Raw genomic sequence first — 24,154 nt, 5'->3', positions numbered from 1 at the left:
TTCTAACTGGTCTAAGAATTAACTTGACATGAGACAGATTAAAAGGAGAAAATAAAATTTAATTATGTATGTACAAGGTCTCTATCAGAAAAATGACGCCCCAGAACAAGTTAGGCAATTGAAGTTTATATGGCATTTGAAAGCAGAAGGGGCTAGGGCTTTGGTACGTCAAGGGGGAGGAAGAAAATTATGGGAAAATGGGAAAACAAATGTTGGGTAAACAAATGTTTGCTATGCCATACAGGGACAATGGGACACAGAGGACTTTGGTCTCTAGGCCCTGCCAAGTTCCTCCTACCACACCTAGCCCATATTCTTTGTAGATCTTCTGAACCAGGCCCTTTATCTAAATTCTTTTAGGCAGTTAAAGGGGAGGTAAAAAGAAAGACTCCCTGAGTCTTCTTTTTCTTAAAAGTGATTAGTCTAAAATACTTATGTCAAAGAGAGACATTCTGTGGTGGCAAATTTTGTTTCCCTACAGAATCATGGATTTAAAGGTGACCTTGTAGGGGACTTTCCCAGCAGTCTAATGGTTAAGACTGTGCTTCCACTGCAGGGGGTGTGGGTTCGATCCCTGGTGCGGAAACTGCTAAGATCCCACATACTGCTGGTGTGGCCAAAAAATGAAAATAAGTAAATAAAGTGACCTTGTAGATCAACTAGTTAAAACTGTCTCCGAGTTTAATTCATTTGCTTAAAATCACACAAGTTAGTAGGAGACATGGTAAGGGAAAAGCACAAGAGGTGATAGGTCAGAACTGAGGCATGTCATTTGTATGAGAAGGTAGTTTGAAGGGACATCAGGATAATGTTTTAGAATAGCTTTGTGACCTTATACAAGTAAGTAACTTACTTTTTCTGGGTCTCATTTTCTTCATGTTATAAAGTGTGTTAGATCATTAATATTCCTTATTTCTTCTAAAATTTGATGATTCCAAACTTCTTTTCCTCTAAAGCTGGAAATATTTTTTGGTTTTTCTGATTATCAAATGACTATATAAAATAGACATTTTTGCTTGTGAATTACGTAGAAGATGAAGTGTGTCCACCAACATTAGCATTTTGGTGAATAGCCCTTTAGGTCTTACTTACCATTTTAAATTTCATTTATAATATATCTTAGATTTGTTTCTATGCCAATAAATAGAGCCCTACCTTTTTAATGGCTGCATAATATTTCATTGTTTCATTGATGAACATATTATTTACCAGCTCATCAACTAAATGGACATTCACATTGTTTACTCTTTTTTTTATTGCTTTAGTGCACATTTTTGAGCATAATTTTCCCCTTGACATTTGTGATTATTTGCTTAAGATTAATTCCTGGAAGTAGTGTTTTCAGATTTAAATTTTGATGTATATTGCCAGATGACTCTCTAAGAAGGTAGTACAAATTTATACTCTCATACCTAGAAACTTAACATTGATGTAATAATGTGTTAATACACAGTCTATATGCGTATTTCTCTAATTGCTCCACAGAAGTGACATTTAAAAAAAAATACAGGATTCAGTCAAGGCTTACACATTGCAATTCATTGTCTCATTTCTCTAGTTGGTATTAACTTTTTTAAACAGCTTTATTGAGAAAAAATTGATGTAAGATAAACTGTTAATATGTAAAGTATATAGTCTGGTAATTTTAAACATATGTACATGTCATGTGAACTGTTACCGTAATCAAGATAGTATACATATTCATTGTCCCCAAATGCTTCCTCCTCCTCAGTGTAATCCTTCTTTTCTTCCCAACCCCTCTTTCATCAAGCACCAATGTGCAGGTTAGTTTGCATTTTCTAGAATTTTATGTAAATGCAATTATATATTATGTACTCTTTAAAGCTGGCTTCTTTAACTTAGTTCTAAAGAGGGAGCATTTTGAAAATTTAAGAGAAGCCTTGTAGAAACAAGAGAGCAGAACAAATGCTAATCTTAGGCTACTTGTGTATAAATTCTCTCTCTGCCAAACTCGCGCTCATCCTTCAAAATACAATTCAGATATAATCTCCTAGAAGCCATTTCTGGCCCCTTAGTTCTGGGTGTCCTATCTTTACTGCTGTTTATGTATCGGTGAGTCCTCCCTATGTTTTGAATCCAGTATTTACAGGTCATATGATGACCTTTGCGAAGAGGCATGGAAGGAAAACAGCTATTGGCTGGATGAGTAAATTAAATTCAACCATTATTTAATAAACTGTGGATGATTGAAGAGACTTAACATTTAGCAAGCAGATATTTAAATGGAATCCTTGTTTACCTGTCTGACACCCCACCTAGACTGTAAGCTCTTTGATGGTATATATTCTTGTGTCATTTATTTTTGTATAGCTTATGTTTGGTAAATAATAGTTTTTCCCTCCCATTATTAGTTTTGTAAGTAAATAAAATTAAGAATAACATTGACATTTAATTATGAAATTTATGTGCATACAGTCCCTAATTTTTTTTTAACTTTATTTATTTATTGGCTGTGTTGGCTCTTCATTGCTCTGCACAGGCTTTCTCTAGTTGTGGCGAGTGGGGCCTACTCTTTGTTGCGGTGTGCGGGCTTCTCATTATGGTAGCTTCTCTTGTTGTGGAGCATGGGCTCTAGGCACACAGGCTTCAGTAGTTGTGGCTCCAGGGCTCTAGAGCGCAGGCTCAGTAGTTGTGGCACACAGGCTTAGTTGTTCCTCGGCATGTGGGATCTTTGCGGACGAGGGCTTGAACTCATGTCCCCTGTATTGGCAGGCAAATTCTTAACCACTGCAATTCCAGGGAAGTCCCAGGCCCTAATTTTGAATGTGCTCCATTTTATAGTCAATCCATAAACGAGTTAGGGATTTAGAACATACTTTCCTGTGGAAACAGTTTAAAATGGCAGACAGTGCCTAGTTATTGCAGGTAGAGTGAAGGTTAAAAAGAGGTTGTTGGAGTCAACAATTTACAGGTATTTGACTAATGGATGACCTTTGAAAAGAGGTGTGGATATGAGCTGCTGACTGAAAGAGTAAATTTGACAAGTGTTTATTGATTTGGGAATGTATAGGAAAGATTAAGACTTCTTTTTAAACCTTCAGGGGAATTCTCAGTCAATAATTGAGAGTCAAAATGTGATAAATTCTGTAATGGAAATGTCATCAAAGCACTGGTGTGCACTGGGAGAGCCATAGGGATATGTAAGAAGACTTCTCAGGGGAGGTGGCATTTGACTTAAACCTTGAAGATAGGGGTAGACTTTTGACTGCTGGAGATAAAAATCTGTGATGACAGGAGAAAGTTAACTATTAGTCTGGCTGCAACAATGTTTCTTTTTAGCTGCCACAGCTCAGGAACTTCAGAAAAGAAAAGAAACTGGCATCTTCTTTGGCCTGGAGTGACCTGTGTTCTGTGTATAGTTGTAGAGTCCCAAATCAAATAAATGGAATTGACAGTTACTTTATTTATTTTTTTTAAAGAACTTTTATTGAGATACAGTAGACATACAATAAACTGCATATATTTAGAGTGTACAATTTGATTTTTTTTTCTTATTAGTAATGTGTAGATGGCAATCCCAGTCTCCCAGTTCACCCCCCACAACCCTCCCCGCTTTCCCCACGTGGTGTGGAATTGCCAGTTACTTTCAGTCAGTGTGATACAAGTTTCAGTTACAGGTTTTACAGGTTTAATGATAGGTTAGTTTAATAGTTAACATTATTTGAGTGTCTCATCTGTACAAGACACTTTCGGATGCATTGGATACAGTGATGAACAGGGCAAAGTTTCTGTCCTAATGCACTGTAGAGTCTACTGATCAGAATAATAGAGCAACATTTCTGCTGTTGACCTGGTACCCATGATTCCCTTGGCCCCTAACACTAACCCTTCTTAAAAACCAGGAGTGGGAAGGAGCATGCCTGGAGCAGCTCTGAGTTTCTGTTTCCTGGGAGATCAGTGTTGTGAGTGTATGTGGAAAAGAGTACCATCTTTAGCTTACTCTCTCCTTCCTAGGAGATTCGTACTATATGTCCTTCTTTCCCTGCCCTCCCTACCCTCCCCAGACAGACTGGTTGTGGGGGATGGGGAAGGGAATACTAGGGAGAAAGGGGCCTCTGTCCACTGGAATTAGGAGAGGAAGGATATGTGGGGGCTGCTTGACCTCTTCTTTCATTCCTCTGCACTCATCATTGCTCCTTCAAAAAAAAAACAGCCTAGGACTTCCTAGGTGGCGCAGTGGTAAAGAATCCGCCTGCCAATGCAGGGGACACAGCGGGTTCGAGCCCTGCCCTGGGAAGATTTCACATGCCACGGAGCAACTAAGCCCCTGCGCAACAACTATTGAGCCTGTGCTCTAGAGCCCGTGGGCCACAGCTACTGAGCCCATGTGCCGCAACTATTGAAGCCCACGCGCCTAAGGCCTGTGCTCCACAATAAGAGAAGCCACTATCATGAGGAGCCTGTGCACCACAATGAAGAGTAGCCCCTGCTCTCAGCAACTAGAGAAAGCCTGTGTGCAGCAACGAAGACCCAACGCAGCCAATAAATAAATAAAATAAATAAAAACAAAACAAAACAAAATACAGCCTACTCTTCTTTTACTATCTCAGGGAATCGTTACTGATTTTGGGCAACTTTGGGAGTAAATGGCATTTTCATGGGCAAGGACCCCACCCATCTACCTTTCAGATACCTAGCAAATCAGCTTTTTGTACAATATCTGTGCATGGAGCCACCATCTTTTACATTTAATGAATATCATAAAAGTTGGGTCATTTGATTGAATTTAGTGATTCATAGTGTGTCTTTGGAGGAATCACACCAAGTTTTGATGGTTAGAGAGTTATCTCATAGCTAAGGCTTTGGACTCTGTAGTCAAATCCCTAACTGGCAGTCACATTGAGGGAGGGATGGCTTTCCGGGAGTAATGAGGAGGTAAAGTCTACTCTGGTTAGTCTGTAGTGAGAAGTGGGTGTTTTATGCATCTGTTGGGCAGATGATCTGAACTGTAAATATTCCCCCTTCCTGGAGTGGATGATTGAGAGTTAACTAGAGCTGTTTCCTGCTTGAGGTGGTATCACAATATATATATTATTTATATCTGTGCCTCCTACAACAAAACAGAAGCAAGAGGTTGGCATTCAGAGAGGAACTGGAAGAAAGGCCATAGATTTAAAGCTGATCTTTGTTTCAAATAGGCTGAATATTCTACACCAATGACTCATTCTTTGTGAAAGAATATGCTATTTGGCCTTTTCAGGGGAACTACAGTGCATCCTATGATTTAGCATCTCAATGAGGGCTTATTCATCAGTTGAACAAAGGCTTTTTCTAGAAATGGGGATTATATTGTCAGTAATTTTAGAGGGAAAATGTCATTGTCCATTTTTATAGTTAATGTGGTGACCAGGGAAAATAGGCTCTTTTAGAAGTTTTGAAAGTATATGGGAAACATTTTATACTCAATTCCTTTTTGTCTATTGGGAGAATTTGTGCTGACAGATTTTGAAGTGTATATAAATACTGTTTTGTTGCTTCAGAATTTTCTTCTACCCTAAATATCAAGCTTTCAAAAAGAATGTATACTTAAAATTTATGATATATGAAATACAATTTACAAAGAAATAAAACACTCTAGTTCTTTTAAATATTCTAATCGTGATGTTTCTAATGTTTTAAATTATAGTGTACTAAATAAATAATAGTTTTATTTTTTATTCCTCTACACATTTATAAATAATAAGAGAGTTTCAGTATTTTGATAAAAAAAATTTTGGAGGTCATGAAAACAGTTGTAATTTTCCCCATTGATTATTAAGATCACTTTGCATAGTTTTAGCGTCAATTTTACTGCCTGTAATAATGTGGTAAAGCAGGGACTGCCTGTAGTTAAACAGTGAAATAGAATTGAGAAGGGACTCTGGAAATGCAGTATCGTTGCCAGGTGGCATAAAGGAACTGCTTGAGGTTACAGATTATAATTTTTGAATGAGAATAGTTATACTTACAGTTTCTTCTCCACCCCCATTCAACCGGAGGGGTATAGGTAGAGAGTTGAATTTAAACAGCTTTTGGCTGAGAGTTGGGAAGGGGGTGGTGACAAGGGAATTTAAGGTAAATGCTGTGGAGTAATTATAATAATAATTGACTATGGGACCTAAGCTGAATAAGGAGAAAGAGAATATCTGATAGTGAACAGGGTGGTAGCATTGGTGGATTGAAGGGTTTTTGAGATGTTGAAGGATTATTGGAGTCTAAAGGGAATGTTCTGAAAAAATGAGTGGTGGAAAGAAAGAGGGATAAGGAAGTTGAGGTTAAGAAAGGGTTTCATTTATCAGTAATAACAGTTTCAAAAGTATGACTGTGCAAGTGAGAAGTTGAGGTAGGAGAAGGCCATTAGAGAAAAGGTAGGATGAGTGTACTGGAAGGATCATCTGCATGAATGTTGAAATCACTAAGAATTATGATGGGGTGGTGTCAGAGAGAGTAACAGTGAGTTAGGAGATAAAAATAAAGTAATAGAGGGAAGTAGTGAATTGGAGACAACCTAAACTTACAGTAAATTGGAGTACTTGGTGGTATAGTCTCATGACTATAAAAGCTGAGCCCCAGTGAGAATATCCTGATGGTCCCAAGGCAAGAAGTGGTAGATAGCTGTGAGTATTTAGGGGAGTGAGGGTCAAAGCAATGTTTTCCTAAGAACAGGGAGAGTTCTGGGGTTCCCCCTTGATTTCTGTGGAATCCTTATAGAGGTGAGGAGTGCTGTAGAATGATTCTCTTGACTCCTGCCAGATGATGGACCAGAGGAGGTGATTTTGTAAAACATTAAATACTCCCTTGATTCCAACCAAATGCAGCCTATTGGAATGGGGTCGGGGCAGCGCAATCTTTTTTTTTTTTTTTTTGGCACACGGGCTTAGTTGCTCCGTGGCATATGGGATCTTCCTGGAGCAGGGATCGAACCCGTGTCCCCTGCATTGGCAGGCGGATTCTCAACCACTGCGCCACCTAGGAAGCCCCACAATCTTATTTTTGAATCCAGGCCACCTTTTCATCCTGGGGAGTGAGAGTTTGCTAGATATTCTGTTCTTCAGTATCTGCTGGCTTTCAACTCCTACTGATAGTAGCCTATCAGCTGTATGCTATTATACAGGTACTTGCTTGACTTCTGATCATGTGGAGGAGCAGTAGGGAAGAAATACACTCTAATATCAGCTATATTTACAGTGTCACAGATACGTATGTGTGTATATATTTGTATATGTTTGTTTACATATATAAATCAACTGTATATTTTATCAAGTAGGTAAGATGCCTATTAGACAGTAATTTGATTACCTTAATCTTAATGTTCAAAGGCCCAGCAATATATTGATGACATAGAGTGCCAGTGTGCTTAGTATTATTAATATCTGAAAGGTATTTATATTTTATTGGGATACTGTCTAAGAGAGAATGCTGACTGTATATAAATCAGACATGTATATTAGTCATTGGCTTCTGTTATCATTACATTAAAGAAAATGATGTTGTTTAAGATAGGGATATTTTTGTTCTGTTCCTGAATTTCGTAAGATGTTTAGTTAAATATTATGTGCATATAATTTGTTCAAGTGTTTGCTATGAAATTGTCTCTTCCAGAAATACTTTGTAGCAACTCTTTTGTGCCTGTGTAGAAGGAGATTCAAAATATGTTTTATAGTATGTTCCAAATGAAGGTTAAATCCTAATGCCTATCATGATTATATTACGATATTTAGTGTTTCCTAAATTTGAGTAAAATCAGGGATATCAACTGACTTCACCATATTTTGAAGTATATTATTTGAACTGAATTATATATGAAAACAAAAATGTTTTGACATATTTGTTATGTGGTGGACTTACAGCTAAGTTGCTGATGAACCTCACAGCTTTTTGCTTTCTAAAACTGAAAATCTTGATTGAGTAAATTCTCTCGAGAAACTGTTTGAAAAATGACTAATAGCACTTATTTCTCTAAACATGCAAAATATTTAATCTGAGAGTTGCAGAGTCTACCAGCTTCTATCTTTAGCTAAAAGATGGAATTATTACTGTACCATGAGTATCAGTTTTCACTTAACAATATAATTGATTTTTTTGGCAGAAGTTGTATCTTGGGTTGTGTGAAAACTCATTAAAAATGAAAACGTTCAGGGAACAACAGTAAATACTAACACTGCTAAACAGTTTCTGATATGCAAGGCCAAGATTATTTTGGTATTGTCTGTGATAGGAAAACTTTGCCAAATACCAGTGTAAATCAGATATAAAATGAGTTCTTTTCTTCTTAACGAAAGTTTTTACCATGTATTAAGGTAATGCTATCTGCAGTACCAAACAGTCCCAAATTAAGTGATAAAATGTACGGAAAGCTCCTTTCTCACTATGTAACAGTTTAACGTGAGTATTCCTTATCAGGCAGCTTTTCTTCAATAAACGATTCGGGAATCTAGGCTACTTTGTTTTGTGCTGGTTTTATTCTGCCATTCTCAGTTTGTCTCATACCAGCTATTCAGAAGGTGAAAAGAGCATAGGAGGATCCTGGCTAGTACGCTTCCCTGCTGCTCCCATTCCTTCAGCTAGAACTTGGTTATATGTCACACCTGACTTGGGAAGGGAGGCTGAGAAGTTTAGTCTAGCTTTGTACATAATGTACATAACCTGTTTGGTCAGTGACTGCCAAACTGTGTCAAGAGTAATACTGTTTTTTTCAAATAAAATCTTTGGATGTTTAAAAACTTTTTTTTCCTGTTTCAGTGATTGATAGGCTGATGGGAAGGGTGTTTGGAAGCTTGTGTACTTTGGAAGATTGTGTGTTATTCCCTCCCACCTCTTGCCCCTATACACTTAAAACATGTTTTTGGTGGTGGTGAGGTGTGTGGGATGGGGAGACCGGGTAAGGGAGCCATTTAGGGAACATTCATCTGAAAACCGGCTATAATGATTTGGTCACAGAGCTTTTTATTTGAAAGGCTCAATTAAATGTTCTTTCACTTGGGAGTGGGATCATTGATGTACATGCCCCTGTGTCTGTGTTCATGTCCGTGTGAGAGAGAGCAGTTTGAGTATGGGAGTTAATAGGATGGCTCTAAGAAGCTTCATGGTAAATTTGAGCTGTAGCTTAAGATAGTTCTTTTGTGTGTGTGTGTGTGTCTGTCTGTCTGTGTTGGGAGGTGTCTAATTCACCTCTTTTTAGAAAATAACATACTAATTGAATCATAAGTTAGTTGCTCACATTGGAACAGAAATTGAAATAAACTTTCAAAAATATATACATTAGTCTCATCTATTTTCTGTGGTAGAATATTTTGAATATCATTACTCTGAGCATTTTTTACTTATCTGCCTAGTTGCTCCTGGGGTCAGCAGAAGGAGCCCTCCTCATACACATTGGTATCTTGTTAAAATAAATAAATAAAACATAAATCCATGATTTAAAAGAAAATTAGTGAATGAATCAGGCCACATTTTTAGTTGTGGGAGACTGGACTGTCCTAGTCATGGGTTAAAATAACACAAAATGATGGATGTATAAATACTGTCAAACTATGAACTTGGCTTTATATAACAGTTAAAACAAGTAGCAAAATTCTAAGGGATCTAAAGTATATTAATTGAATGAGGAACTTAAGCGTGTGTGTGCACTTCTCTGTGAATATGCCTGTACGTTTTTTCTTTGTTTATTGAAATGAGTTTTCTTGGCATGGAGGAACTTCTTCTACTGGTGATTCAGGCAAGCTAGGTCACATTAAGAATCTGGACAAGGCTCATGGGCACATTTTCATGTTAAAACGATAGTAGCAGAGGAAGGCATTGTGTGACTGCAGAATCTACTAAAATGTGGAGAATTGAAAATCTTACCATATCACACGGGAAAACTTTCCAGCCTTTGTGGTAGATTCTTATTAGATACATATTGAATGGTATTGTATTTTCACTTTCCCAAAGCCAACCTTTGAAACATTTGAAAATAAATATTAAGATTTTTTTTCTCATTCAGCACTACAGTTGTGTTAGTTTTCCATTTTGAAACCATTTGAACTCGTTCCACAAATACTGCAATTGTTTAGTCCTAATTTTATTTTGAAAATTTCCAACTTAAAAAATTATGCAGTGAGCACATATCTCCTTCCCCCAGATTTGGCATTTAGAAAAACATTTTGCACTGCACTCCCCCCTCCGTCCCTTCCCACCATACACTTTTTTGGGGAAATCATTGGAAAGCAAATTGCAGACATCATGAAACTTTACTGCTAAACACTTCAGCACTGATCTCCTTAGAATATGTACGTTTCCTAAATACGCGGGTGATTCAAAAATTATCCGCACTCTGGCTGTAGTACTTATAGAAGTTTTAACATAACCTGAGTGCGGATACTTTTTGACTCACCCTTGTAGCTACAATTTTATTTCACCCCTAAAAGATTAACATTAATTCAGTAATATCATTTACTATACAGTCTGTAATAAAATTTCTCCAGTTATCCTAAAAATACCTTTTTTGTTTTGTTTTGTGTTTTTTTTTTTTGGCACACGGGCTTAGTTGCGCCATGGCATGTGGGATCTTCCTGGAGCAGGGATCGAACCCGTGTCCTCTGCATTGGCAGGCGGATTCTTAACCACTGCGCCACCTAGGAAGCCCAAAAATACCTTTTTTGATTTTCTCTTTTAGTGTCTTCATTACTAAGCCTTTTCCACCCCACCTCTGCTCCCAGTTTTGACTTTTCTATTTTTAATGACATTGCCTTTTTGTCATGTGTCTAGGTCAGTGACTGAAAGAATGTCCTACATCCTCAGTGTGTCTGATTGTTTATTCATGATTAGATTCAGTTAACATATTTTGTCAAGAATACTGCATAGGTGAAGCTGGGCATTTCTTACTGCATCACAGCAGGAGGCACATAATATCTTTCTACTATTGGTAATGCTTAGTTTCATCACCTGGTAATTGCAATAGTAATTACTATATCTCTTTGGTGTGAAGTTGCCTTTTCCCTTTATACTTAATCATCAGTCTGTGTGGTGATACTTTCAGAGACTTTGAATATCCTGTTACTGTACGTCTTTCACTTAATGGCTTTAGTACCCATTGATGATCCTTGCCTAAATCAGTTTATGCATATGGGGTTGTAAAACAGTAAATTTTTGTCTATCATTTCTTCCACACTTATTGATTGGTATTTTATAGCTATTGTACCCTTGACCTCTGGTAAAAACTTAAGTTTAAATCAGACCTGTTATATCAGTATAGGCAGGTTGTCTATAACCCCTACCACCTACCTGCCAATTTAGATTTATATCATAATATTTAATTAGTATTTCCAATGCCATAGGTCACTAGTGTCCACTTTAGGTTCTAGATTTACTTAAGAAACAGTGTTTCTAATTATAATTCTGTGTATTACAACTATATGCTACTTGAGGATGTTTCAGTGCTTCCCTTCTCACCCATGTCTTGGTGTTTTATTTTGACAGTTCTCTTAATTATGGGTATTAGATTGGATTATAAAATATGTTCGTGAACTAAGGAGAACCTTAATAAGGAAGAAGTATGTGAACTTCGAGAGAGTGGAATAAACTTTTAAATGACTACACTGAATTGAACAGCTGTCTGGAAATAGAAACAATTCAGTTAAGGCTAAATTAATCACTGTTTAATTATAAAAGGAAAACAAGTGATAATAGAATAGTTATTGCTTTCTAAAGCATCCACTTGAATTATACAGTGAAGAAATTTAAACTCAGTCTGCTTTTATCATGCCATGGAGCATGTCTCTAGGATTACTTTCCCTTAATACTAGTTGGTATTCATTGAAGGAATTGAAACCAAATTTGATATTTTGTTAGCCTAACTGTAGCTAAGATTGAGGTGGCTTTGTACATTTGCAGAATAAGAAATTTAATGTGTTTGAAGGGAAAGTTATAAATTACAAAATGAAGTAAATTGCAATGTTAAAATGCTCGATATATCTGAAGTGGGAAAGGTTGGGAAAGTTAAACCCAGAATAAAGAATGATTATTGTTCTTTTTTAGAATTCACAAATCATTCATATGACAAAAACTTAGAGACCAATGATGTTGAAGGAGAACTTTGGAACCTGCCAGGTTTTGAAATTAGAATGCCTAGCATAATGCCTTTCCCATTTTGTTCAATAAGCATTTATGGCCTTCATTAATTATGACAGTTAAATTTTCATTTATAAGATAATTGGTAATATCTAAACATGTGACAGTAACAACATTTGTTCTTTGTGTTTTAGACTATCCCCATAAATATGGTCCACAGGGTGGCTGTGCAGATCATTCAGTATTTGAAAGGATGAGGAAGTACCAGATGACGGGTGTGGAAGAAGTAACACAGGTAAGGACTTTAATACAAGCTGTGTTTAAGAAGTAGAAGTGAAGTTGGGTATATGTTTCTGCATTAAAAATGTATGCTCTAGGATTTCTGTAAGATTTATACTACTGTTGGGAAATATTTGTATTTTTTAATCATCAAAGATGCCAAGTAACTTGCTTGTAATAAAGGTATGATGCTGAGATTTGAATACAGTTCTGCATGACCCAAAAAATAGAACATGTCCAGAATATTCTTACATGTTTATCATAAAATTTTAAGAAATCCAGTCTGAACATGTGTTTTGTATAAATGTATTTGTATAGTATGAAAGTGACCAGTTTCCCCTGGTTTGTCTGAGACTTGTCTAGTTTAACATTGAAAATCATGTGTCTCTAAGCAAACCAAGATGGTTAGTTACCGTAATAAAAATCACAGTGCTTTTGATTTTATTTATTTATTTACTTATTTGGCTGTGTCGAGTGTTAGTTGCAGCGTGCAGGATCTTTCTTTGTGCGGGCTTCTTTCTAGTTGTGGCATGCGGGCTCAGTAGTTGCAGTGCATGGGCTCCAGAGTGCACAGGCTCAGTAGTTGCAGCACATGGCTCTCTGGTTGTGGTGTGGGGGCTCTAGAGTGCACGGGCTTAGTTGCCCCTTGGCACATGGAATCTTAGTTCCCCAACCAGGGTTTGAACCCGAGTCCCCTGCTTTGGAAAGCAGATTGTTAACCACTGGTCTGCCAGGGAAAACCCTTGATATTTTAATTGTAAGTTTTTTTGCCATTGACTGTTGACCTTTTATTCTTTTTGACCTCCTTTATTTTGTTCATAGGCGATAGTTTTATAGTTATTTAAAACACAAGCTTAAAATTTAAAAATTTATAAAACATGTATTTTGAACATCCTTTCTAAAAGTAGTAAGGTGGATTAACATTTCTTGAGTCACAGATGCAGGTTTGTGTGTTTCTTGATCTGCAAAGTGGCATAAATAAAACCATTTCAAATGGGTCTTTCAAGTCTAAGTGAGGTTTTATTCTTGTATTCATCGAACAGTTTTGTATTGATCTCCCATGTGTCAGAAGATCTGTGGTAGGTTCTGGGAATATGTGGAAATTAAGATGAAGTCTTGTCCTCACAAAGTTTATAGTTTAATTGGAGACACAGAGAAAAATTGAAGGTAGTAAGAAATGGAAGAAGATTGAGCAAAGGGTGATATTCTACACACAAGAAGACTAGCTAACCTAGCCTTGGAAGTGTTTGAGGACAGTAATCAGAAACAAAAAGAAAAAGCAGAAGTTAGGTTGACCATGAAGAGATGGAAAGAGGAGGAACAGTGTATACAAGGCCAAAGAGGTAGCAAGAAGAGTAAAGAATTCTTAACTTCAGGGTGGGGTGCAAAACTAGAGGTTGGGAGAATAATCAGAAGTTGTTGCACTTATTCAGTTGAGAAGTGATAGTGGCTTGTACCAAGGTATTGGCAATGTGAATACAGAGGCTGGGATTATAGATTGCTAGATATAATACAGGTTAACTGTGGCTAGATATAACATTAATATACAAATGTAGGTTGTATTTTTTTTATATCAGCAGCAGACCACCAGAAGTGTAATGTAAGAGAGGACATTATTAAAAATAGTATCAAGAATATCATGTATCAGAGAATAAATGTAACAGAATTATAAGACCTATATAAGGAAAATTACAAAAATTTATAAGAAATGTTACAGATGATTGATTTTATTATGGAGAGATATACTATATTAATGGAACATGATACCTAATATGAAAACATTAGTTTTGGGCTTCCCTGGTGGTGTAATGGTTAAGACTCCACCTGCCAATGCAGGGGACATGGGTTCGAGCCCTGGTCCAGGAAGATCCCACATGCCAAGGAGCAACGAAGCCCATGTACCACAACTACTGAAAACCGCTCACTTAGAGCCCGTGCTCCACGACAAGAGAAACCACCGCAGTGAGAAGCCTGCGCACCACAACCAAGAGTAGCCCCTGCTCGCCGCAATTAGAGAAACCCCGCTCACAGCAACAAAGACCCAATGTAGCCAAAAACAAACAAACAAATAAATTTTAAAAAACATATTAAAAAAAAACATTAGTTTTCCCCATACTGATTTGGAATTCAGTGCAATTCCATGCAGATTACAACATGATTATTCACAGCACTTGATGGGTCTAAAATGTTACAAGGAAAGGTGAAGGCTAAGAAGAAATAAGGCCCATCTAAAGGTGGTGAACAGGAAAGAGGTTTATCCTGGAAGATATTGAGACTTACTGTAGTATTTGAGAATGTACTTTTAGCATAGGGATGAACAAATTAACCAGAGGAATAAATTGAGTGCTCAGGAACAGATCCATACATATATGAAACTTGGTTATGTGGTAGAAGTGAAATCTCAAATCAGGAGGGAAAGTAGAGGCTGTTGAATAAATGGAGCCAGAAAAAATGTTTATCCATTTGGAACAAAAAGAAATTGGATCTTTCTCTCACAAAACAAAACTCTAAAATACTAAAACATAAACTTTGAAACTCTTAGTAGAACAAGTAAGTGGAGATTTCTCTTTCCAGCTGTGATAGAGTAACTGGTATCTAACTAGCCATCCTGCAGAAAAACCCTGGAAAACAAAACAGAAACAAAAAGAAACAGTTGTTTACAAATATTGGCCAACAGGCAGTGCAGGATTGAGATACCTGAGCGAGGAGAAATATCTCTATGATTTCCCTGACTTTTTGACTGGAAGCAAAATTTCAGGAATGGCACAAGGAAGGGCATTTCAAGAACAGTAAGAAGTACACAGCACTGTTGCACAATTTAAGAGATAGGTTAAGGTTCTGGAATGCTGTGGTATCTGGCTTTATGGACATAGTACCTGAGAGGAGAGAGCTGTGCTGAAAAAAAGCTCTAGGTATCTGAACAAGGGTCTCCTTGAATCTTAGCCAGATTCTAAGCTGCGCACGCACAGAGTGAGATTCTATGAGAAAACTACCCTAGAAAGAAAAACTACTGAGGAATCTGTGAACTGAACAACTATCAGAAATTGTACTTGGTAGAGATCCCAAGCCATGCTTGGGGAGTAAGCTAATCTCCAGACATGTCCTAACCTCCAGACCTAGACTTAAAGGCTACTCCAGACCTGTCCTAACTAAGCTGAAAAACCAAGCTTCAGAAAAGACAAGGTGATTTTCAAGTAAATTAGCTGCCTGTCAGAACAAAGCTCAGTAATACTTGTTAAAGGAGGACACTGAATGCAGATACTCAGTGATGTAGCATTCAGAATGTCAGGCGTTCAGAAAACATTGCTAGATGACAAGAAGCTGAAGAAGTTGAAAAACGTGATGCATAATCAGAACAAAAAATCACCCAGAGAGAAACAGACTAGAAGCTACAGGCATTAGCACACAACGACTTTAAAACAACTAATATTGATATGTTCAAAAAACTGAAAAGAAAGAAGAGAATAGAAATTGTAAGAAAAGAACCAAATATAATCCCCCAGTGAGGATTTTTTTTTTTTTTTTTTTTTTTTTTGGCTGCACCAGGTCTTATTTGCGGCACACAGGATCTTCATTGCTGCGTGCAGGATCTTTAGTTGCAGCATGCGAGATCTAGTTCCTTGACCAGGGATCAAACCCGGGCCCCCTCCATTGGGAGCATGGAGTCCTAGCCACTGGACCACCAGGGAAGTCCTTCCCTCAGTGGGGATTTATCAAGTAATTGATAAACAGATTTTCAGAGTTATGTGGAAATGTAAAGGACCAAAACAATTTTCAGAAAAGAACAAAAGCTAGAGGAATTATACTACTTGATTTTGAGATTTACTGTAAAGCTACAGTAATAAAGATGATGTTATCTTAACCTCACAGTAGACTTATAGGTCATGGAACAGAATAGAGAGTCTATATCCATATGGCCAGTTGATTTTCACAAAAGTCCCAGGGTAATTTAAAGGACGAAGAGCAGTCTGACAAATAGTACTGGAACAATTGACTATCCAAACAAACAAACACACAAAGAACCTCAACTTATACCATTACACCTTATACAAAAATTAATTCAAAATGGATAATAAATCTGCATGCTTAAAGCTAAAACAAACTTCTAGATAAAAACATAAAGAAAATTTTTGTGACTTTGGAATAGACAGCAATTTCTTAGGATACAAAAATACCCTGCCAAAAAAAATTACGAACTTGACTTTGTCAAAATTAAAAACTTCTCAAAAGACACAGTTAAGAAAATGTAAAAAGAAGCCACAGACTGTGAGAAAAATGTCAGCAGTACATATATCTAATAGAAGGCTTCTCCAGAATATAATAAGAACTCTTATAACTCAATTTTTTTTAAAAATGGACAAACCTCAATTAAAAAATGGGCAAAAGCATTTAAAAAGACACTTGACAAAAGAAGATATTAAAAAAATATTTTGTATTTTGAGGTAGAGAAACACTTTGAATAAGGCATGAAATCTTTGACTATTAAAAAATTGATGTATTTCACTGTATGAAAATTAAGAGTGGACACCTTAAAGTGAAGACAGTTATAAACTTTGAGACAACATTCACAGTACATAACATTGACAAAGAATTGTTTTCAAGAAATGCAGAAGTAGTCCTTCTCCTGTTTAGAACAACTGATAGAGACCAACCTGACCTCAGAATATGAATATTTAAAAAAATGTGTTTATGTTTATGTTTATATTTGTATCTGAATGTGTGTGTATTTGTTAGAAGTTATTGCAGAGATAACAAAGCTGTGAAGAAGTGTGGGGCCAGATCTTAGGGGAAAAAAGAGGACACTTAGGAAAGTGAACCTAACAGTTGGGGCTACCTTTTCTCTAGCTGTATCTTCCAATTCCTGAGGAGGTAGCTAAGAGACTGAAAAGCTGAATAGAACCCTCCAGATTCTTGAGGCTAAAATACTGTTTAGGGGCTTTTGGTTGGGATCTTGAATGAAGGGCTGCTCCCTAGAAGTAAAGGTGAATCAGAAAGTGTTCTACTTCCCCGACAGGGGTTAAAAGTTTCACACCACGTCTTCTTAATCTCTGATTGGATTAAGGTTATCAAGGATTACTAGTGAACCGAGGCTCATTGCTTGCCAGAGTGAAAATAGATCTTCTCTTGAGAAAGATATTGCTTGAAGCCTCAGATTATATCTATAGCTTTCCATATACATTGTCTGGCACTCATTTAAAAATAATCAGCATATTAACAAATGAGACAACATGATGGAAGAATGAGAGGGAAAAATTATTTACCAAGCATGAGCCATTCAAGAATAAATGACAGATATACACCCTCAGAGAGCTTACAGTATACCTGGGGTGTCAGACATGTAAACAACCTAAAGGTATGTGAGTAATGAAATGATCAGACACAGGTACAGCTTTATAATATGTTCAAGTACATGAAGAAGAAATTAAAAATTTCAGCAGAAAATTGAAAATGAACAAAAGAACCTAATGGAAATTCTACAATTGAAAAATATAACAACAGGAACTAAGAATTTGATGGACTTAGATATGAATAGTATGTCATGAAAAAAATAGGGTATACCACTTAGAAACAAAAGGGTAGAAAATATAGAAAAGAGCCTAAGAGACATAGGTGATACATTAAAAAGGTCTAAAGTATGTATAATTGATATCTCAGAAATAGAAAAAATGAAAGTGTAACAGAGACAGATAGTGGCTGAGAATTTTCCACATATGACAGAGAATATCAAACAACAAATTTAGTAAACCCTGTAATTAGCGCAGGAACAATCTTTCACAAAGAAAATAACACGTTAGCACAATATTAGAAAAGGCTAAAAACCAAAAGATATACTCTTAAAAGCAACCAATAAAAAAAAGTCCAGACACCTTCAAAGAAGCAACAGTAAAAATGACAGCTCATTTCTCATTGGAAACAGTTGAAACCGGAAGACAATGGAATGTACTGAAACAAGTAACTGCCATCCTAGAAAGATGTACTGAGCGAAAATAGATAAAAGTACAATGAAGACAGTAACTAAGAGAACAGTCAAACATGGAGTTTTCAAGGGAGAAGGAAATTATAAAATGTGAGTGTTAATTTGGAATTATGGCTTAAAATTTAATTAAGTTGACTTCTCTATTACTCTGTCATCAAAATTCCCTTAACGTGGTGCTTTTAGATGTCAACAAATATTTAAGTGCTTGGATTCAATAGCAGCGTTAATTCTTTAAAAAGATACTTGCTGAGTGTCTGCTGTTTGCCTGCGAAGTGTGTGTCAGCTGATAGAAGTATAGCGGGAAGCAAACACAGAGAGTTTCTTCTTTGCAGAACTCATATTCTGTTGGTCGAAGTAACGGTGGTGGGCTGGGGACAGAAACAGATAACCACATGATAACTGTAAAGGACCTGAGTACATGGTTCTGTGAGGTGGTATAATGGGTGAGTTGACCTTTGCTAAGTCTGAAGAAAGAAGTTAACTAGATCAGGAGGCGCAGCATCACCATGTGCAAAAGACTGACAGATTACAGACTGTGTGTTAGAAGATTGCAAAGAAGGCTGTGTAGCTGTTGCACAGAGAGCTAGAGTTGGGTAATGTAGTAGGGTCTCTGAGAAGTGACATGGAATGGGACGAAACTGGACAGGTAAGTAGAGTCTGCAGTGCTGACTGGGTGGTTTACGACTTTATCCTTAGAGCCATAGGAAGTCATTGAAATACAAATGCAGGTGGGTGTTATTTTCAAAATTGTGTTTTGAAAAGATTGCAGTATGAAGATGACATTGAAGGCCAGCAGTGGATAGAGATAGATTCCTATCACGCAGATTGCAGTACTCTAGGTAATAAGTGGTGGTGGCTTGGGCTAATGTGATGGAACTAGAGGTAATAGGCAGATGCCCTAAGTATTTAGAAGCTAAATTTGACAAGCTGAGTGATAGATTGGGTATTAGAGGTGAGGTAGGGGAAGATATCAAAGTATTATAAACTATTATAAGACTGTTTACATGAGTACATATTAAATGGCATATTTGGAAAATGTTTCAAAATTAAAGAATTGCTTAAATAAATCATCTATACAATAGAGTGTTACAAGACTGAAAGTGGTGTTTATGAAGAATTTTTAACAGTACGAGGAAATACCTATGGTCTTATGTAATAAAGTAGAAAATGAAATTGTTTATGATGTGTATTCTTAATGATATAAAATTATAATAGTGAAGAATACTAATGATCAGAAATGACTCTTTTTTGCCATGTAGACACCTCAAGAAGAACATGCTATTAATGGTCCAGAACTCCTGAGGAAAAAACGTACAACTTCAGCTGAAAGAAATACTTGTCAGCTTTATATTCAGACTGATCATCTGTTCTTTAAATATTATGGAACACGAGAAGCTGTGATTGCCCAGGTATTTTTAAATTTGCTACTATTTTAGTTTTCATATTCTCATATTGTTTCATTATACCTGTATTTTCCTCTAAAAATTAAAGTTAGTGCGTATCTCATTTTGAAAAAATAAAGTGTATTTTTAATTGTGATATGATAAAATATGTAAGATAAGAACACAAATCAAAGACCAGTTAGGATGTTTTAGTGTCATTCAAAAGAGAGATGTAAGAAAATGATTTCATGAAGGAATGATGACACTGGAGCTTAGCTTTGAAAAGAGGGTCAAATTATCATTTGTGGTCTTAAAGGAGGGAAGGGTAGAGGAATCGTTCCAGTAAGAATATTTAATTTCTATTCTGTGTTCTCATTGTACTTAACACTTTCTGGGTTAGATTATTATCTGCATTTGTGTCTTTTCAACCTTATTGGAGTATAAATTTTTTGGAGATGCGCTTCAAAATATTCTTCAGTTTGAAGATATCCAGTGAGAGTTTGATGAATGCATTTTGAGTTCAAGGATTTGAGACTGAGAGGGTGGAGGTGTCATTAGTATAAATGGTGAACTGATTTTGTTGGTGGTGATGAACTTTCTTTTAGACATGTTTAAAAGCCCACGTACATGGTCATTTCTTTAGGGTATTGAAAATGTAGACTTGGAGCTTAGGAGAGGTTAGCCTTGAGCTTTCTGCATGGATTTTAAGAGTACAGAAGAGACACCTACGGACTTCCTAGGTGGCTCAGTGGTTAAGAATCTGCCTGCCAATGCAGGGGACTTGGGTTCGAGCCCTGCCCCAGGAAGATACCGCATGCCGTGGAGCGGCTAAGCCTGTGCGCTGCAACTATTGAACCTGCGCTCTAGAGCCTGTGAGCCACAACTGTTGAGCCCGTGTGCTGCAACTACTGAAGCCCACGTGCCTAGAGCCTGTGCTCTGCAAAAAAGAGAAGCCACTGCAGTGAGGCGCCCATGAACCACAATGAAGAGTAGCCCCCGCTCACTGCAACTAGAGAAAGCCCATGTGAAGCAATGAAGACCCAACACAGCCAATAAAAAAATAAAATCCAGTAAATAAATTAATTAAGTGAAAAAAGAGAGAGACATTTAAAATAAGGAGAGAGAATGAAATCAAAAGGGAAGGAACTGGGAGATAAAAATCTCTTTATAGTGACCAGGATGAGGAGGAGAAGCTATGGGCTGAAATATATAAATAGTTGAAGAGGTAGGAGATAAAATACGATTAGCCAAGGCATAAGGAAAGTTTCAAAACAAAATGCATAGCCAGTAGTGTCATATGTAGAGATACCAAAGAGAATGACTGCGTGTTAACTTGATGTATATGTATGTCAAATATACAATGTATATTTGTATATGTATGTCAAATCATCATGATGTACACTTTAAATATCTTAGATTTTATTTGTCAGTTATACCTCAGTAATGCTGAAAAAAAAGAATGATTATGAAGGTTAGTTGATTTTTAGTTATTAGAATATTATTGATGGACTTTAAGCAAGCTCTAAGTAAAGTCGTGGGGGTGAAAAAACATTGTGAACAGTAAGGAATGGATTGGAAGGAACAGTTAGGGTTTCGAAAGATGTGAAAAACAGAAAAAAATATGGTAGCTTAGGAATAATATGGAATATCTGAGTGAAAGGGGGATACATGAGAAGTTGGTCAGATGAGAAAAATGATCCAGTAGAGAAGCAGTGTAAGATATGAGAAAGAAAAAATTATGTGAAACAATGTCTTTGAAGATCGGTAAGAATTAGGGTTAAGAATATAGAAAAGTTACTGTTTGAGGAAGAGTTGCCATTTAAGGAAGAGAGAAATGTATAAAGATAGAAAAGTTTGAAGGTTAAAAGAGCAGGAAATCAAGATAAACTCTCAGTAAAGTAAGATGTCTAATCAATCATCTATGGAGAAATGTTTGAACCACCACTGGTAGGGGTAGAGAAGGAACAGTGAGAATTGGGTAAGGGATTGCTAGGCCATGCTGAGGGTAGATAGGGCCGGTTTATAAAGGACTTTTATCAGTAGTGTTATGACATTCTTTATCAATGTGTGGCAGCTTGGGCTACTTTTGAAATTATTATTATTAATGCTTTTACTTGACAATTAAGGTGTTTGGCTGTGTCGGGTCTTAGTTGTGACACACGGGATCTTTCGTTGTAGCACATAGGCTCTCTAGTTGTGGCATGCTGGCTCTAGTGGTGTGCGGGCTTACTTGCCACACAGCATGTGGGATCTTAGTTCCCCCACCAGGGGTTGAAACTGCATTCCCTGCATTGGAAGGCATATTCTTAACCATTGGACCACCAGGGAATTCCCCTTGACTATCTTATGTTTATATAATTTCTTTGAAAATAGCTTTGAACCTATATATGCGTGTTTTCACATAAGTGGTAGCAAGTGTGCTTTCTGTAAATGAAGATGGGAGGGTTGTATATAGAGTGGTTTAGAAGCCAGAGAGTTAAGTGGCGAGTCAGCTAGGTAAAAAGAGGATCTTTTTGTGTTCTATCACCCTGTTTATCTCTTCCTAGAATTTAGCAAAATCTGAATGTATGTTATTTATATTTGTATTACTTCCTTCCCTTCCTCCCCCTCTAGAATAAATCTGTAAATTTATAAGGACCTTCTCAATTTTGTTTACCACTATGCCTCCATCACCTAAAACAGTGCCTACTATATAGTAAGTGGTGGATAAAACTTACAGAATATGTACTAGTGCAGCAATGGAGAGACTGAAGTCAGAGAATGACTGAGTATCCTGATTATCAGGGCGGTATTCACAGATGCTTTGAGTCTAAGGGGTAAATACCCTAGCATAAAGAAGCAGCATGTGAAAAGGCATGGAGGTATGACGTTGCAGGATGGATTGAGGAAACAAAGTTTTATTGGGTTGACCAAAAAGTTCATTCAGTTTTTTTTGTAAGATGGCTCTAGTAGTGCTTAGTTGTCTTTAACTTCATTTGAAACAATTTTCTTAGATTGTATTGTGACACCTGTCAGGTCGGCGTGCTTTTAAAAAAACTTATCAAAATTGGTGAATTTTTGTGTAGCCATTTTAATATTGAAGATGGAAGAAAAACAACATTTTCAGCATATTATGCTTTATTATTTCAAGAAAGGTAAAAATGCAACTGAAACGCATAAAAGATTTGTGCAGTGTATGGAGAAGGTGCTGTGACTGATCAAACATGTCAAAAGTGGTTTGTGAAGTTTCGTGCTGGAGATTTCTCGCTGGACAGTGCTCCACGGTTAGGTAGACTAGTTGAAGTTGATAGCGATCAAATCGAGACAGTAATTGAGAACAATCAACATGATACCACACAGGAGATAGCCGACATACTCAAAATATCCAAAACAAGTGCTGAAAATCATTTGCACCAGCTTGGTTATGTTCATCGTTTTGTTGTTTGGGTTTCACGTAAGTTAAGCAAAAAAAAACCTCTTGATTGTATTTCCTCGTGCGATTCTCTACTTAAACGTAAAGAAAATGTTCCGTTTTTAAAACAAGTTGTGATGGGTGTTGAAAAGTGGATACTGTGCAATGATGTGACATGAAAGAGATCTTGCGGCAAGCTAAATGAACCACCACCAGCCACACCAAAGGCCAGTCTTCATCCAGAGAAGGTGATGTAGTGTATATGGTGGGATTGGAAGGAGGTCCTCTATTAAGAGCTCCTTCCAGAAGACCAAATGATTAATTCCAACAAGTACTGCTCCCAGTTAGACCAACTGAAAGCAGCACTCAACGAAAAGCGTCTAGAATTAGTCAACAGAAAATGCATAATCTTCCATCAGGATACTACAAGACCACCTGTTTCTTTGATGATCAGGCAAAACTGTTACAGCTTGGCTGGGAAGTTCCGATTCATCTGCCTTATTCACCAGACATTACACGTTTGGATTTCCATTTATTTTGGTCTTTACAAAATTCTCTTAATGGAAAAAATTTCAGTTCCCTGTAAGATTGTAAAAGGCACCTGGAATAGTTCTTTGCTCAAAAAGATAAAAAGTTGTGGGAAGATGGAATTGTGAAGTTTCCTGAAAAATGGTAGAACGTATTAGAACAAAATGGTAAATTCGTCGTTCAATAAAGTTCTTGGTGAAAATGAAAAATGTGTCTTTTATTTTTATGTAAAAACCGAAGGAACTTTTTAGCCAACCCAATATGTGACTGAGGCAAGAGTGCATGTTTGGTTTTGGTCAGAGAAAAGTCTGGAAAAGTCACTGAATTTCCCTTCTCAGTTCCAGCTCACTAATCTTTTTCATCCTTTCATCTATAGGATATCATACACTATACTATATCATAGTATATGATACTGACGTTTTAAAATTTGAATGTGGTGGAATATGAGTAATTCTTTTTTTTTTAAATAAATTTATTTATTTATTTTATTGGCTGTGTTGGGTCTTTTTTGCTGTGCGCGGGCTTTCTTTTCAGTTGCGGTGAGTG

At 36.8% G+C, this 24,154-nt stretch overlaps 1 protein-coding gene across 1 annotated transcript in view; it reads left to right on the top strand.

The window, feature by feature from the left end:
* The window catches only part of ADAM10 (ADAM metallopeptidase domain 10), a 135,880-nt gene that overhangs the window by 64,766 nt on the left and 46,960 nt on the right, over nucleotides 1-24,154 (top strand). Inside the window, exons 5-6 of the mRNA XM_057722546.1 lie at nucleotides 12,246-12,346; nucleotides 19,567-19,716. Coding sequence (XP_057578529.1) covers nucleotides 12,246-12,346; nucleotides 19,567-19,716 — 251 coding nt within the window. The remainder of the gene's footprint in view (nucleotides 1-12,245; nucleotides 12,347-19,566; nucleotides 19,717-24,154) is intronic.

Source organism: Hippopotamus amphibius, chromosome 2, assembly GCF_030028045.1.
Source record: "Hippopotamus amphibius kiboko isolate mHipAmp2 chromosome 2, mHipAmp2.hap2, whole genome shotgun sequence".
Lineage (NCBI taxonomy): Eukaryota > Metazoa > Chordata > Mammalia > Artiodactyla > Hippopotamidae > Hippopotamus > Hippopotamus amphibius.
Note: the sequence above shows the minus strand (reverse complement) of the source record. Positions and strands in the feature narration are given on the sequence as shown.